Source organism: Schistocerca cancellata, chromosome 5, assembly GCF_023864275.1.
Source record: "Schistocerca cancellata isolate TAMUIC-IGC-003103 chromosome 5, iqSchCanc2.1, whole genome shotgun sequence".
In the NCBI taxonomy this organism is placed as follows: domain Eukaryota; kingdom Metazoa; phylum Arthropoda; class Insecta; order Orthoptera; family Acrididae; genus Schistocerca; species Schistocerca cancellata.
Genome location: NC_064630.1, coordinates 414,849,262 through 414,865,826, shown reverse-complemented (window position 1 = coordinate 414,865,826; position 16,565 = coordinate 414,849,262). Strand labels below are relative to the sequence as shown.

At 39.0% G+C, this 16,565-nt stretch overlaps 1 protein-coding gene across 4 annotated transcripts in view; it reads right to left on the bottom strand.

Moving 5' to 3' along the window:
- The window catches only part of LOC126188300 (ubiquitin carboxyl-terminal hydrolase 47), a 157,766-nt gene that overhangs the window by 53,520 nt on the left and 87,681 nt on the right, over positions 1-16,565 (bottom strand). For all 4 annotated transcript variants that reach the window (XM_049929890.1, XM_049929893.1, XM_049929892.1 and 1 more), the window contains 2 exons: positions 11,794-12,038; positions 11,572-11,710 (listed from right to left, as the gene is read on the bottom strand). In XM_049929890.1, coding sequence (XP_049785847.1) covers positions 11,572-11,710; positions 11,794-12,038 — 384 coding nt within the window. The remainder of the gene's footprint in view (positions 1-11,571; positions 11,711-11,793; positions 12,039-16,565) is intronic.

Sequence of the window (16,565 nt, the reverse complement as noted above, 5' to 3'; positions counted from 1 at the left end):
ACATGTTCCAACATTTCTACGGAATCCTAACTGATCTTCCCCGAGGTCGGCTTCTACCAGTTTTTCCATTCGTCTGTAAAGAATTCGCGTTAGTATTTTGCAGCTGTGACTTATTAAACTGATGGTTCGGTAATTTTCATATCTGTCAACACCTGCTTTCTTTGGGATTGGAATTATTATATTCTTCTTGAAGTCTGAGGGTATTTCGCCTCTCTCATACATCGTGCTCACCAGATGGTAGAGTTTTTTCATGACTGGCTCTCCCGAGGCCATCAGTAGTTCAAATGGAATGTTGTCTACTCCCGGGGCCTTGTTTCGACTCAGGTCTTTCAGTGCTCTGTCAAACTCTTCGCACAGTATCTTATCTCCCATTTCGTCTTCATCTACATCCTCTTCCATTTCCATAATATTGTCCTCAAGTACATCGCCCTTGTATAAACCCTCTATATACTCCTTCCACCTTTCTGCCTTCCCTTCTTTGCTTAGAACTGGGTTGCCATCTGAGCTCTTGATATTCATACAAGTGGTTCTCTTTTCTCCAAAGGTCTCTTTAATTTTCCGTAGGCAGTATCTATCTTACCCCTAGTGAGACAAGCCTCTACATCCTTACATTTGTCCTCTAGCCATCCCTGCTTAGCCATTTTGCACTTCCTGTCGATCTCATTTTTGAGACGTTTGTATTCCTTTTTGCCTGCTTCATTTCCTGCATTTTTATATTTTCTCCTTTCATCAATTAAATTCAATATTTCTTCTGTTACCCAAGGATTTCTATTAGCCCTTGTCTTTTTACCTACTTGATCCTCTGCTGCCTTCAATACTTCATCCCTCAGAGCTACCCATTCTTCTTCTACTGTATTTCTTTCCCCCATGCCTGTCAATTGTTCCCTTATGCTCGCCCTGAAACTCTGTACAACCTCTGGTTCTTTCAGTTTATCCAGGTCCCATCTCCTTAAATTCCCACCTTTTTGCAGTTTCTTCAGTTTCAATCTGCAGTTCATAACCAATAGATTGTGGTCAGAATCCACATCTGCCCCAGGAAATGTCTTACAATTTAAAACCTGGTTCCTAAATCTCTGTCTTACCATTATATAATCTATCTGATACCTTTTAGTATCTCCAGGATTCTTCCAGGTATACAACCTTCTTTCATGATTCTTGAACCAAGTGTTGGCTATGATTAAGTTATGCTCTGTGCAAAATTCTACAAGGCGGCTTCCTCTTTCATTCCTTCCCCCAATCCATATTCACCTACTATGTTTCCTTCTCTCCCTTTTCCTACTGACGAATTCCAGTCACCCATGACTATTAAATTTTCGTCTCCCTTCACTACCTGAATAATTTCTTTTATCTCGTCATACATTTCATCTATTTCTTCATCATCTGCAGAGGTAGTTGGCATATAAACTTGTACTACTGTAGTAGGCGTGGGCTTCGTATCTATCTTGGCCACAATAATGCGTTCACTATGCTGTTTGTAGTAGCTTACACGCACTCCTATTCATTATTAAACCTACTCCTGCATTACCCCTATTTGATTTTGTATTTATAACCCTGTAATCACCTGACCAAAAGTCTTGTTCCTCCTGCCACCGAACTTCACTAATTCCCACTATATCTAACTTTAACCTATCCATTTCCCTTTTTAAATTTTCTAACCTACTTGCCCGATTAAGGGATCTGACATTCCACGCTCCGATCCGTAGAACGCCAGTTTTCTTTCTCCTGATAACGACGTCCTCCTGAGTAGTCCCCGCCCGGAGATCCGAATGGGGGACTATTTTACCTCCGGAATATTTTACCCAAGAGGACGCCATCATCATTTAATCATACAGTAGAGCTGCATGTCCTCGGGAAAAATTACGGCCGTAGTTTCCCCTTGCTTTCAGCCGTTCGCAGTACCAGCACAGCAAGGCCGTTTTGGTTAATGTTACAAGGCCAGATCAGTCAATCATCCAGACTGTTGCCCCTGCAACTACTGAAAAGGCTGCTGCCCCTCTTCAGGAACCACATGTTTGTCTGGCCTCTCAACAGATACCCCTCCGTTGTGGTTGCACCTACGGTACGGCCATCTGTATCGCTGAGGCACGCAAGCCTCCCCACCAACGGCAAGGTCCATGGTTCATGGATATTCAGACAGATATCACTCCACCTAATTCTGTATACTTATAATGATGCAAGAACTAAGTCAAGTCGTCTAAACAATAGCGCTGAGTTCAAATACTGTGTGAAGGGGATGCTTGGGATACGTTGTGTTAATATTTCAAGATTCCAGGCTTTTACCAAATAAGTTGTTTAAATGGATAGCATACAAGTATTTTCTAGGTGGCTATTAATAATGTAATGTAATAAATGACTGCAGTAAGTATACAAAATGTATAACTATGATGACATACAACCACTAACAATGCATGTTGATATTTAAGTGATGAAAATGTCTGCAGAGACATAAAACAGCTTTCATGCACAGTTTCAAAGGGCAAATTAAGTACCAAATTATTAACCATTATGTCCAACAGCTAGTCAGATTATCAATATGAATGGTTTTTAAATATTACTGGTGATTAGTGGATGTGGCAAGCACACACCAACCTGAGTGTTCACAAACAATGCTGAAGCCTTATTATTTACAGATGATTCATGCCAACACAAGCAGCTTCAAAAGCCAAATTAAAATTTCCTCTAAGCTATTTTTATTTTCAATGAGACTGGATTCCTGAACATTTAATCCTTTACAGCAGTAACTGTCAAGTCAATTACTTGAATTTTACGTAAAGAAGGGTAGATCTTAATGCGCTGAAGCCGTTGGAAGGAAGGAAGGAAGACTAGTGTTTAACATCTCATCAAAAGCGATGTCACTAAAAATAGGGCACAGGCTCTGGCGATTCAAGGATAGGAAAGGAAATGGCTGTGTCCTTACGATAGACTATCCCAGCATTCGCCCAGAGCAATTCAGGGAAATCCTGGAAAAGCTAAATCAGACAATGGAAAATCCAGGATGGAATGTAAGAATATTATGAAAAGGAAAGTTGCTACTCACAATATAGCCAAGATGCTGAGTCGCAGATACACACAACAAAAAGACTGTCGAAAGATAAGCTTTTGACCAACAAGGCCTTTGTCAAAAATAGATCTCTATATATATTATCTGCTTGTGTCTGAATATATGCGGATGGATATGTGTGTGTGTGTGCGCGCGCGCGCGCGCGCGCGTGCGCGCGAGTGTATACCTGTCCTTTTTTCCCCCCTAAGGTCAGTCTTTCCGCTCCCAGGATTGGAATGACTCCTTACCCTCTCCCTTAAAACCCACATCCTTTCGTCTTTCCCTCTCCTTCCCTCTTTCCTGATGAGGCAACAGTTTGTACAGACACAAGCTGTCTGCTTGTGTCTGTATATGTGTGGATGGATATGTGTGTGTGTGCGCGCGCGAGTGTATATCCGTCCTTTTTCCCCCTAAGGTAAGTCTTTCAGCTCCCGGGACTGGAATGACTCCTTACCCTCTCCCTTAAAACCCACATACTTTCGTCTTTCCCTCTCCTTCCCTCTTTCCTGATGAGGCAACAGTTTGTTGCGAAAGCTTGAATTTTGTGTGTATTTTTGTGTTCGTTTGTGTGTCTGTCGACCTGCCAGCACTTTCATTTGGTAAGTCACATCATCTTTGTTTTTAGGTATATATATATATATATTTAAAAACAAAGATGATGTGACTTACCAAATGAAAGTGCTGGCAGGTCGACAGACACACAAACAAACACAAACATACACACAAAATTCAAGCTTTCGCAACCAACGGTTGCCTCGTCAGGAAAGAGGGAAGGAGAAGGAAAGACAAAAGGATATGGGTTTTAAGGGAGAGGGTAAGGAGTCATTCCAATCCCGGGAGCGGAAAGACTTACCTTAGGGGGAAAAAAGGACAGGTATACACTCGCACACACACACATATCCATCCACACATACACAGACACAAGCAGACATTTGTAAAGGCAAAGAGTTTGGGCAGACATGTCAGTCGGGACGGAAGTACAGAGGCAAAGATGATGTTGAAAGACAGGTGAGGTATGAGCGGCGGCAGATTGAAATTAGAAATTAGCGGAGATTGAGGCCTGGCGGATAGCGAGAAGAGAGGATATGCTCTCCTCTCTCCTGTCCTTTTTTCCCCCTAAGGTAAGTCTTTCCGCTCCCGGGATTGGAATGACTCCTTACCCTCTCCCTTAAAACCCATATCCTTTTGTCTTTCCTTCTCCTTCCCTCTTTCCTGACGAGGCAAACGTTGGTTGCGAAAGCTAGATTTTGTGTGTATGTTTGTGTTTGTTTGTGTGTCTATCGACCTGCCAGCGCTTTTGTTTGGTATATATATATATATATATATCTGCGTGTGTGTGTGTGTGTGTGTGTGTGTGTGTGTGTGTGTGTGTCAAACATACCAACAAGCAACAGTACCTCCATTATGACAGCTGCCACCCATTCCATATCAAACGGTCCCTTCCCTACAGCCTAGGCCTTCGTGGCAAACGAATCTGCTCCAGTCTTGAATCCCTGAACCATTACACCAACAACCTGAAAACAGCTTTCGCATCCCGCAACTACCCTCCCGACCTGGTACAGAAGCAAATAACCAGAGCCACTTCCTCATCCCCTCAAACCCAGAACCTCTCACAGAAGAACCCCAGAAGTGCCCCACTTGTGACAGGATACTTCCCAGGACTGGATCAGACTCTGAATGTGGCTCTCCAGCAGGGATACGACTTCCTCAAATCCTGCCCCGAAATGAGATCCATCCTTCATGATATCCTCCCCACTCCACCAAGAGTGTCTTTCCACCTAACCTTCGTAATCTCTTGGTTCGTCCCTATGAAATCCCCAATCCACCTTCCCTACCCTCTGGCACCTACCCTTGTAACCGCCCCCGGTGTAAAACCTGTCCCATGCACCCTCCCACCACCACCTACTCCAGTCCTGTAACCCGGAAGTTGTACACGATCAAAGGCAGAGCCACGTGTGAAAGCACCCACGTGATTTACCAACTGACCTGCCTACACTGTGACACTTTCTATGTGGGAATGACCAGCAACAAACTGTCCATTCGCATGAATGGATACAGGCAGACAGTGTTTGTTGGTAATAAGGATCACCCTGTGGCTAAACATGCCTTGGTGCACGGCCAGCACATCTTGGCACAGTGTTACACCGTCCGGGTTATCTGGATACTTCCCACTACCACCAACCTATCGGAACTCCGGAGGTGGGAACTTGCCCTTCAATATATCCTCTCTTCCCGTTATCCACCAGGCCTCAATCTCCGCGAATTTCAAGTTGCCGCCACTCATACCTCACCTGTCATTCAACAACATCTTTGCCTCTGCACTTCCGCCTCGACTGACATCTCTGCCCAAACTCTTTGTCTTTAAATGTGTCTGCTTGTGTCTGTATATGTGTGGATGGATATGTGTGTGTGCGCGCGCGCAAGTGTATACCTGTCCTCCTTTCCCCCTAAGGTAAGTCTTTCCGCTCCCGGCATTGGAATGACTCCTTACCCTCTCCCTTAAAACCCACATCCTTTCATCTTTCCTTCTCCTTCCCTCTTTCCTGACGCAGCAACCAGGGGTTGCGAAGCTCTAAATTTTGTGTGTGTGTTTGTGTGTTTTTTATTGTGCCTATCTACCAGCGCTTTCCCGTTTGGTAAGTCATGGCATCTCTGTTTTTAATATACTTTTTCCCATGTGGAATGTTTCTTTATATATATATATATATATATATATATATATATATATATATATATATATATATATATATATATATATATATAAAGAAAGATGATGAGACTTACCAAACAAAAGCGCTGGCAGGTCGATAGACACACAAACAAACACAAACATACACACAAAAATCTAGCTTTCGCAACCAACGGTTGCCTCGTCAGGAAAGAGGGAAGGAGAAGGGAAGACAAAAGGATATGGGTTTTAAGGGAGAGGGTAAGGAGTCATTCCAATCCCGGGAGCGGAAAGACTTACCTTAGGGGGAAAAAAGGACAGGTATACACTCGCGCACACACACACACACACACACACACATATCCATCCGCATATACACAGACACAAGCAGACATTTGTAAAGGCAAAGAGTTTGGGCAGAGATGTCCATCTATATATATATATATATATATATATATATATATATATATATATAATAGAGGGAAACATTCCACGTGGGAAAAATATATTTAAAAAGAAAGATGATGAGACTTACCCAACAAAAGCGCTGGCAGGTCGATAGACATACAAACATACACACAAAATTCTAGCTTTCGCAACCAACGGCTGCTTCGTCAGGAAAGAGGGAAGGACAGGGAAAGACGAAAGGATGTGGGTTTTAAGGGAGAGGGTAAGGAGTCATTCCAATCCCGGGAGCGGAAAGACTTACCTTAGGGGGAAAAAAGGACGGGTATACACTCGCGCGCGCACACACACATATCCATCCACACATATACAGACACAAGCAGATATATTAAAAGGCAAAGAGTTTGCCATTTTTTTCCTCATTATGAGAATCGCATGTTATGGGAGTGCTCATTAATGAAGGTTCCACTGTATATTATTTTCTTAATTTCAAAAAGTATTACACAATCTCTGAAGGAACAAACACCCAGGTATTGATGAAACACCAGCAAAACTCTTGTGAGTTCCAAGCTAAAGGGCAAGGCAAAAACTACACAAGCCCACAATTGAAATTTTTGAACTGGGAAAGCTCCTCCTGAATATGAAAAAAATATATATAATTATTCCACTTATAAATAAAGCAACAGCAGACATATAAGAAAATTATCTCTCAATAATTCATGCATCACATGCATCAAAAACACTCAAAGGAATACATTATCAGTGAATGGAAGGATAGTTGAAAGTAGATTAAGGGAGTGCCAGTTTGACTGTAGGAAACGCAAAAGCTCTTGAGAAGCAATTTTAGCAGTGCAGTTAGTAACAGAAAGCAGATCTGCAAAAAACTAAAAAGCATTACACAGGATTCATAGATTTGTGGAAGAGAATACTTTTTCTTCCATTCTTAGGCAATGTGGTAGCAAATACACACACGGAAGGGTAATCCATTCTCTTTAAGCTACGCAGACTGGGATAATCTGCACTGATGGAATGGTGAGGTTAAATAATAAATGTTGTTAAGGCAGCAATGCTCACTGCCACCACTGTTATTTAATTCATAAATGGAAAAGGCAGCGAGGGAAGCAAGTGACCATCTTGATTTCTAAGTTGATTGTCACGAACAAAAAGCCAGCGCAATTTGGTTTGCTGACAAAATGTCAGTGGTCACTGAAAGCGAAGAGGAATTCAGTTTGGAGCACGGTAAAACAGAACATACACCAACTGAAGACTATAACAATCACATAAAAAATTAAGATAATTGTATGAACAGTAGGTGAAAACAATGATAAAATATTCCTGTTGAATATATCTTCCAGACCACAGTTCGAACACCATCACACTGTTGTGAGTCAGCCAACCTTTTTCTGGTGGTGGACATGACATTGACAAGGATCAGAAAAGCAGAGAATGTAGCTGGAGGGCACAAAGCATATGCTGTATACAAAATTGTAAGTAAAATTCTGTTTGGTGCTGGCAAGAACAATCTAGAACAAGGCCATGACTATTTTATTGTACAGCGTAACAATAATATAAAAAGGATATCCTTTTCATATTATTGTTATTCCATCTTAAACTTTCAATTCTAATGTAAAGTGTGTTATGTGACACTGTGTAATCAGAAAACATTGTGTTTACTCATATTTGTTTGTTCAGTACACTTTGTGCCAACATAAATAGTTTTTTAAAAAAAGTTGGATGTCAGCTGTCATACAAGTTACTTTCATTTTCCCTTTGCACAAAGCCACACTTTTATGAACAGTATGACATTAACAGTTGATCTAACATGTTAATTGTGAAATAGGCTAGAGAACAACTGAAAGCAGTGGTGAAGCTGGTTATGTGTTCCAGGAGTTAACCAATGACTGAACAAATGTATTTATCATCAACAGCAAGGCTGTAAGGAAGGGAGCATACTTAATATGTCTTGCTGCTTTTCTGTTATTTATCTTGATCACATCTATATTTATAAAACAAATCGCTAATTTCATTAATAAGGCATGCAATCTCCTCTTCACATTCTTACGCATGAGTAATGAGTTACCTACACAATCATTATTGGTTACTCCACACCAACTCCTATTATTTAATTCCCACAAGCAAAAACATTTCGGGAAGAAGAAGCAGCATGATCTAATCTAACAAGTTCTTACATTGACTACAACCATTGCTGTATGCATTGCCTATTTACTTATAATGCCTTTGATCTGACAGTATATTTTCCATGAGTACATCAACTTCCACAATCTGCCTTTTCAGGTGAAGAATGAGAAATTAAACTACTTGAATTAACAAAGAATGAGGTGGGGACATAAATCATCCCACTCACAGATAAACTTTAAGTATTCACCATTATCTCCAGGAAAATCTATAATTTTTTACTGCGTATTTTTTATTACTAAATGTTTCACAGTTGTTGTGGCCCAGTGTCATGAAAGTTTGCTGGACATTGCAACCATTAACTTCTTTTAGCAGCCTCAATCTGTAGCCATAGAGAATCTGCTGCAGCACAGGCAAATTGTAAATCTTTGCTATTTATGTTTTTGGCTCATTCAGTTTAAAATGTTGGCAGCCACAGACACTTTATTTTTAGGCTTTATTCCTCCCCGTTAAAGACTGGAATGGACTCAAGAAATATGCTTGCCTCTCTAAATATATAATTGTCATCTTCAGTCAGAATATGCATGTTATCATATGGATGACATGACGACTGCCAACACCACAGCTAACAGTTCTTTGAATATTTCTTTCTGTAGTTTTTTCTTGTGGCCCAAAATTGAGACAGAGAGACTGCTCACATTACTTGTGAAGATAGCAATGGTTAGGTCCATGGGCACTTTCAGCGATACCTCTGTGAACAATGATACTGTATCAGATCTGCCTATTGGTGATCTGAGTTTTAGCTGCATCATTTCCTCTTTGAACTGTATGATGCAACAAATACAACTGCAGCCTGTGTGACAAATTCATAAGTTAACATGCAAACACTTGCAACAATGTCTTCCTCACTACACCACTAGACTGTTGCATACAGCAATTGCTGCATCCACTGTGTCACATTAGTGCTGCCGTCATTCTTATGTGCATCCACGAATGTTTGTTCTTAAGAGAGCCACTCGAGGAAGAGACAAGACAATTTCACTCCAATTCCACCAAGAATTTGCTGAGTTTTATTTTCATATGTACAATTAGGTAAGTACAATAGATTAACTGTTGTTATTGCTCTGGTTATCATCACGAAGGGTCACTGCATGACGTGCATAACACCTGGACACAGGAGTTGTTTTATGCCAGACACACGAATAAATGTTTTAGCTCAACAAAAAAATGAGGAAACCAGACTTTTGAGAAATGATTAGTTTCCGGTAGAGGTTTGGAATACTGTGCATTTAGCCAGTGCCACAAATTAATAACTTTCAGATGATAAGTATAATACAGCAACTAAAATAAAAGGATTTTAATCCCTGATGTGTAGTTATTGGCACAAAATGAATTTTGAAATTTTCAGTTAACTTCATCCCAGCAGTCAACTTCACTCCATTTGATGGTATAAATGAAATTTTTGGTTACGTGTTAAAGTCATTTCATTTGATAGACTACTATTTCAATTAGTATGAGTGTAGGGTTGATACCATCATCAATCTACAGAACTACAGTGAAATAACTAAATTATATTCTCAGGAACCTTACTGTACCAGTTAGTTTACAAGAAGGACAAAGACAGATAGTAAACTAGCCTCCACAGACGATCTACTCACAAGGAATGGAAAATGCTTGGGCTATATAGTAAAGAATCAATATACACAATATACACAAAAATGCTCAAAACCACTGCCACAGCCAGAAAATGTCTTGTATAGACATATAACATAAAAGAGAAAAACCGACACCAAAAATCAGGTTGCCAGAGGCCAGCTACAGACAAACAAGACCCACCTGCAATAATGGGCCTGCTCTTGTGAATGAGTATACACCAGTATTAGTAATCATCTCGTTTATACACATTAACTAGTTTAACAAGAATGAAGAAATCTTTGAAACAAAACTTCTTTTGCGCCATTAACCAAAAATTAAACAAAAAGGCTAATAAGTTGTAGCAACTCATAATCTTCTACCTCAATTACAACATGACTCTCGCCTGAAGCTAGCAGTTATGGTAGTTCAGTAGCATCTACAATACCATTATTGGCTACCCTGCTGGCAGTAGTGTGTTAAGCAAAATAACTACATGAGTACAAAAGCAAAATAACCATGAAAAAAAGGGAAAGATCATTCTTTCTATGTCATAAACACTATATTAACAACTGGTCTAACGGGAGCCTAAGTAGATGAAACTGAACTGTTGCAGTGACAGGACAATCAACTATGGTTTTTAATTTTGTAAAACGAAGAAACCTTTTATTGCGTACATGAATGTTTTTGGAAAACTTAAAAGTTCCATCATCTGATGTAAAAATAAAATCACTTAACCATCAGACGTCATTCTCAGCCCCATTGCTTTAATGGAACATACGTTCTGTGTCAAATGAGTAAAAAGGGGGGAGGGGCGAACATAAAGTCCATACAAGAATGTTCCCCTGTGCTGACCGACCGGGAATACAAACAGGAAAACAATGCAATTTTAGACATGTGGCCTAACAAAGGCAATGGTATACCACATCTAACAGGACCAAGTGTAGTAAAGCACTGTCGGGGTTCAAACGATTCCTTCAGTTTACAAAAACTTTACCCAAATTTTTCCTCTCTGCTGCAGAACATGAGGAAAATCAAAACAAAAAATCTGCAAGGACATTTTAACAAAAGCATTTGCCTACACAATTTTAACAACAATAAAGAAATGGACACACATTTGAGAAAGATTATTCTTCCCCAGTACGGAACATGTTTTCAGATCAAAATCAACTACTGCAAAAAATCCTACCAGAAGTTCTACTAATATCCTCCTTTATTAAAACCCCCTTAACACATTCATTCTATTGTGCTTTGTCCTGTAACACCATAACAGCAAGTCACTACTTTCCTGTCAAGATAAGTAATTAATCATATGCTGCCACTTTTTTCAGATAGGTTAAAATAAATGTAGTAACCAAAGCACAACTATTATTTGTGTTTCCAGGTAAACATAAAAGCTACTGGTGCTATACTTTGTTGAACTTCACACCAAGAAATCTTGCTGTGCTGCAAATCAATATAAAATTAAACTTAAAAAAAATCAGTGACTTGCAGAGGAATACCTTGGAAACATACAAGCGGAGAACACTTCCAAGATTTAAGTGGAAATCAGAAAAGAAAAACATATCACTGACTATTTTTTACACAAATAAAATAAAATGCATATGGTGATGTATATAACCACAATCTTATGTTTAGTTGACTGTGTTTCCTTCACTGAACTGCCTACATACATTTTACATCCACTTACCTTTATCTATTTCTGGTACCACAACATTCAGTGTTATCACATATTCAAATGTGTCCAAAATTTCCTTAATTATCTCAAACAATCTTGAAGAAAAGTGAGGTTTTTCTGTATCATCCCCAGACGATACAGCAACAAAAATCTGTACAAAGAAATGACACTTTATGTACAGAGTCTCTAGATATGGATTTACACTTCCTTAAAAAAAAAACTGTGATGTTTTACCTTATTGGTATTATGAAGGCCTTCGGATTGTAATGTAGCATCATCACTGCACAAGTACTGTGGGTGGCTATTACTCTTCTCTTGCAAGATGTACATCTTTTGGGCATTTAGATTTAAGACCTTAGCAGCTGTGGCTTTGAATTCCCCTACAGTGTGGTAAAGATTGCCTCGCACTGTGAAGGGGCCTTCAACATCTTCAGTACTGTGGGCGTTCATATTTATGAGAAATACTTTGAATGTTACACCTGTAAATAATTCACATTTTGTATTAGATTTGTTATCAATGTAAAAAATGATGGATTTTTTGCAAAATGGTATCAAAATCTAAACTACTTACTAGGCTGCAACTTTTTTCAATTTTTTCAAATACAGAAACCAGTAGTGCTTCACTTACAGCTTCATGTTCTCAGGAAATAGCTGTATTTTAAAGCTTTTTACCTCATAAATGGCAATCTGTGTTCACTAGATTATTATTTTGTCTTCACTAGCTTGTGAACTACTAATTAATTACTTCTCACTTTGTGATTTACTTAATCCTTCCCAAAAAACAAACAAATTATGAACAGTGAGCACAAACTTTATAATCCAATAGGGGGAAAATATTATACCGTATTTACTCGAATCTAAGCCGCACTTTTTTTCCGGTTTTTGTAATCCAAAAAACCGCCTGCGGCTTAGAATCGAGTGCAAAGTACACGGAAGTTCTGAAAAATGTTGGTAGGTGCCGCCACAACTAACTTCTGCCATCGAATATATGTAGCGCTACAACAGGCATGTCTTGCAGGCACAAAGATAAATACTGGCGCCAAAACCTCTTCGTCAGTAAATAAATTTTAAAAATGTGGAAAACGAGCTTTTTTCTCCGCCCCGAGTTTCGACCACTGCACTTTCATACATTATCCAACGAAGTAAATAGAAATTTCGTATTGTTCATCTTCTAGCAGCATTTCAATGTACTACGAAAATCCGACTGGCAAGACTGTTTGGGATGTTTGTCAATTTGGGAAACTCTACGTCCTGAATTTTTTCCTATCTGTGAGAAGAGATGGTTGCTACTAGGAACTTTTATGAATTGTGAATCACATGCAGTATTCTCTTCACAATAAGAATAATACAAATATAAACATTTTGCCATGTATTCTTTCGTGTTTGCTGCTGTCTCATTTAAATCCTGTCTGCCTAATAAACTACGAAACTACAGTGAGACAACAGCAAACGCGGAAGAATACACATATCATGTCATGTTCGTCATATTCGTATTATTCTTATGCCTAATAGTGATACAGTCAGATATGAAGCACGGCAATTGACTATATTTTTAAATCTAAGATGATTCTAATTTCTGTGCAGAATATAATGTACTAAAGAGGCGTCTGCAAAGATTTTCAAATGGTGAAAAATGTTCGCTAAACTCTCGTTCAGAACATCTTCCATCATATGCAGTCTATTATTTGATTCTTGTTGATCATTATCAAATAAAGCAGCAGTGTAAGTAACCTCGCACAAGAGCAAGCCACGCCGCGAGCGGCGACAGGCCGTAAACACTCATTATCAGAATGCGACAAACAATGCAAGACACAGTACAGTAATGCATTTTCAGCTTAGAGTGACGTAAACACATAACGGCACTTATCAGATCAAAGAAAAATAAGCAGTCAATTCAAACCAGACCAGACGAAGCACGTGAAAAAGGAAGGGCACCCGTATAAATACGGACGGAGCGCCTGATGCATAGCAATGTAACTGCTAAGCTTACGACTCGAACCAAACTACTGTAGCTGTATCGTCATTCATTCGACCTAAATTGTGTCTCGTATTATAATGGACCAACATTGTTTCGATTTGGAGGTGCGGCCTAAAACTTTTATCTCCCCTTGAATTTCGAGTCTCAAATTTCGGGTGCGGCTTAGATTCGGGAAATTTTTTTTTCCTTTATTTCGAGTCTCATTTTTAAGGTGCGGCTTAGATTCGAGTGCGGCTTAGATTCGAGTAAATACGGTACTCAAAAGTGATTTGTAGTAAAAGAATATTACTAGAACCTTTGGCTTGTCTCTACTTATTTTCAGGAGACAATACTGAAAGCACTGTCAACAGACACATGCAAACACCTGTTCTAGCTTCCAGAATAGTTAGTTTCTTCCTTAGTGAGGGAAGAGGGAAAAGTTGGGAGACATCAAAAAGAAAGGGCAGCTCCTCCAAATTTTGAAACAAAAAATGTTTCTCATTAAAATATGTTCTCAAGAAGAAATTTCAAGTGATTCTGCCACATTTTATTATCAGTTATTTAAAAAGAAACATCTTGAACTAAAATTATCTCATCAGACAAAGTAACAGCAGTGCTGTACGCTAGAATAGAAGTGACAAGGATCATCTATATGTGGGTTCCATTCAAAAGAAATTTCGTTTGGTTGATCTGAATGTTGACTTCAAAGGCACAAAAAGTAAGTTTCAGAATGACGTATAAGTCAATCTTATGGAATGGTGATGTTAAAAGCATGTGTTTTTGATATTTCTTCCCTGAAGCCAGACAAAACTAACTTAGTTTCAGTGGTATCATCTTGCATGATTAGTCTTTAGATATTGGTAATCATTACCAATATCTAAAAGATATTGCAAAAGAATTTGCAGCATAAAATTGCATTAAAAAAGTAGCAAAAATCAGGTCAGAAAATAATATGTACTTTTCATTTACAATAAAGATTGCGCAATTTTGAAGCATGTGTGCAAACTAAAAGGACGATTCACTCGAAGGGGAAAAACCACACAAAAATGACTGTTGGATTCATTCCTAATTCTGAGTCAGTTTTGTCTAAAATTGACTACACAACTTTGTGACTTGCAGGACTATCACACTTTGTATGTCTGTGGTGCACCAAAAATATAAATTTGGAAATCTGCATCAATATTTCATTTTTTACAATAATCGCACACGTGAGAAAATTAATGCTGACATGCTGGAAACGTTGTGTTTATTTGTGTATGCTCCATCCCAACTTCGAAGAAACTTTATGGATAAAATATAACTTTTACTTCTCTACAGGTATTTAATTATATTACAATAGATTTTAGTCAGCAATTCAGTGCTCACCCCACAAGCAAATACAAGTGGCAACAAAAGAATGCTGCATCACACAGCAATATAATTCAGGGTTGTACACCAGACAGTTTCAAGCACAGAAACTATGTGGAAAATTAACATTTCATAACTGCATTACAATAATTTCTATTTGTCGGCAGTTGAAATTTAGCATGAAGATTTTAGCTGACGTTAACTACAGGTGGCAAAAAAAATGAGGGCAGATTTCAATACAAGTCTTACCATTCACTTGTGAGGTATCAATGTGTCAAAAGAGAGATGTGAACCAGAGGTCTGCAAGCTACAGAATATGGAGTCTATTCCACAAAAAGAGACATATTCCGTAACAGATAACGTGCAAAAAGTCAAAACTGTGTGTCTGATTGGAAATCAAACCTGGTTCCTTGCTTTTGTGGGCTGTAAACTACAAACACCACCATCTAAGCAATCATCACAGACTCAACGTTTCAAATTGTTTCAAGCTTCTTAGTTCTGCTTCCAAACACTGTAGAGAAGCACTATTAGACTTGCATCCCCACGCATGAGGGTATGGCAAGTAGTTTGTGAATGAACCCACAGTAGGTTGAAGCTTTGGTCAGGCTGCTATGGATGCTTGGATCATGTGACTCCAAGTACACTGCCTACAAAAGGCAGGGATCCAAGTTCAAATTCTGGTCAGACACACAGGAGTACTTGTGAGAATCAACCTATCATATTACAAAATTTATTCCAGATTGAAAATTCATTTGACGTCAGCTGTACTAGGTACAGATAAACGATCTATTAGTGACACATGAAAATTTGTGTGTCTCCGGGACTTGAACCCATATTTCCCACTTACTGCAAGTGGTCACCTTAACCACTTCGGCTTTCTGTGTATGTTCCCTGGACCGGTCCAAACCTCCCACATTATGTGATCTCTGCAACAGGGAGAGACCAATGGTATTATTGTCGTTTTTAGTTCGTCTATGAAAGCAATACTTACTTTAGCCTAGACAGACTAGAAACGACGATAACAACATTCGTCTCTCACCAGCTGCGACATAGTCGCGTATATGAACATTGATCCAATACTGTCAAATGTTTTTTATATCAGTCTTTGATCACAAAATCAATTCTTCTGACGATGACCGGTTTCAGTCCGTAATGACCATCTTCAGATCTTTTTTCCACCATGTCCTGAAGTGATAAGGCCATAATGGCATTGTCAAAACATATAAATATATGTCAGCACAGCATCGTCACATAGATCTAAAATAAGGTGTAGAATAGGCCACATTGTCCACACAGTTATTACTGCAACTATTACAATTATGAGTTGCGATAATGACTGAGTGGACTATGTAGCCTATTCTACACCTTATTTTAGATCTATGTGACGATGCTGTGCTGACTATATTTATATGTTTTGACGATGCCATTATGGCCTTATCACTTTAGGACATGGTGTAAAAAAGATCTGAGGATGGTCATTATGGACTGAAACTGGTCATCGTCAAAAGAACTGATATTGTGATCCCTGTTACATGAATTACGTAATGTGGGAGCATTAAGAGATGTGGACAGTGCAGCATAAGGAGGTTTGGACTGCGGTGTGGGAAACATGCACGGATAGCAGAAGTGGTTAATGTGAACAAGTTTCATAATATTTACTATAGCTGTGGATCATCAGCAATTCTGTTTCTTCAAAAATGCA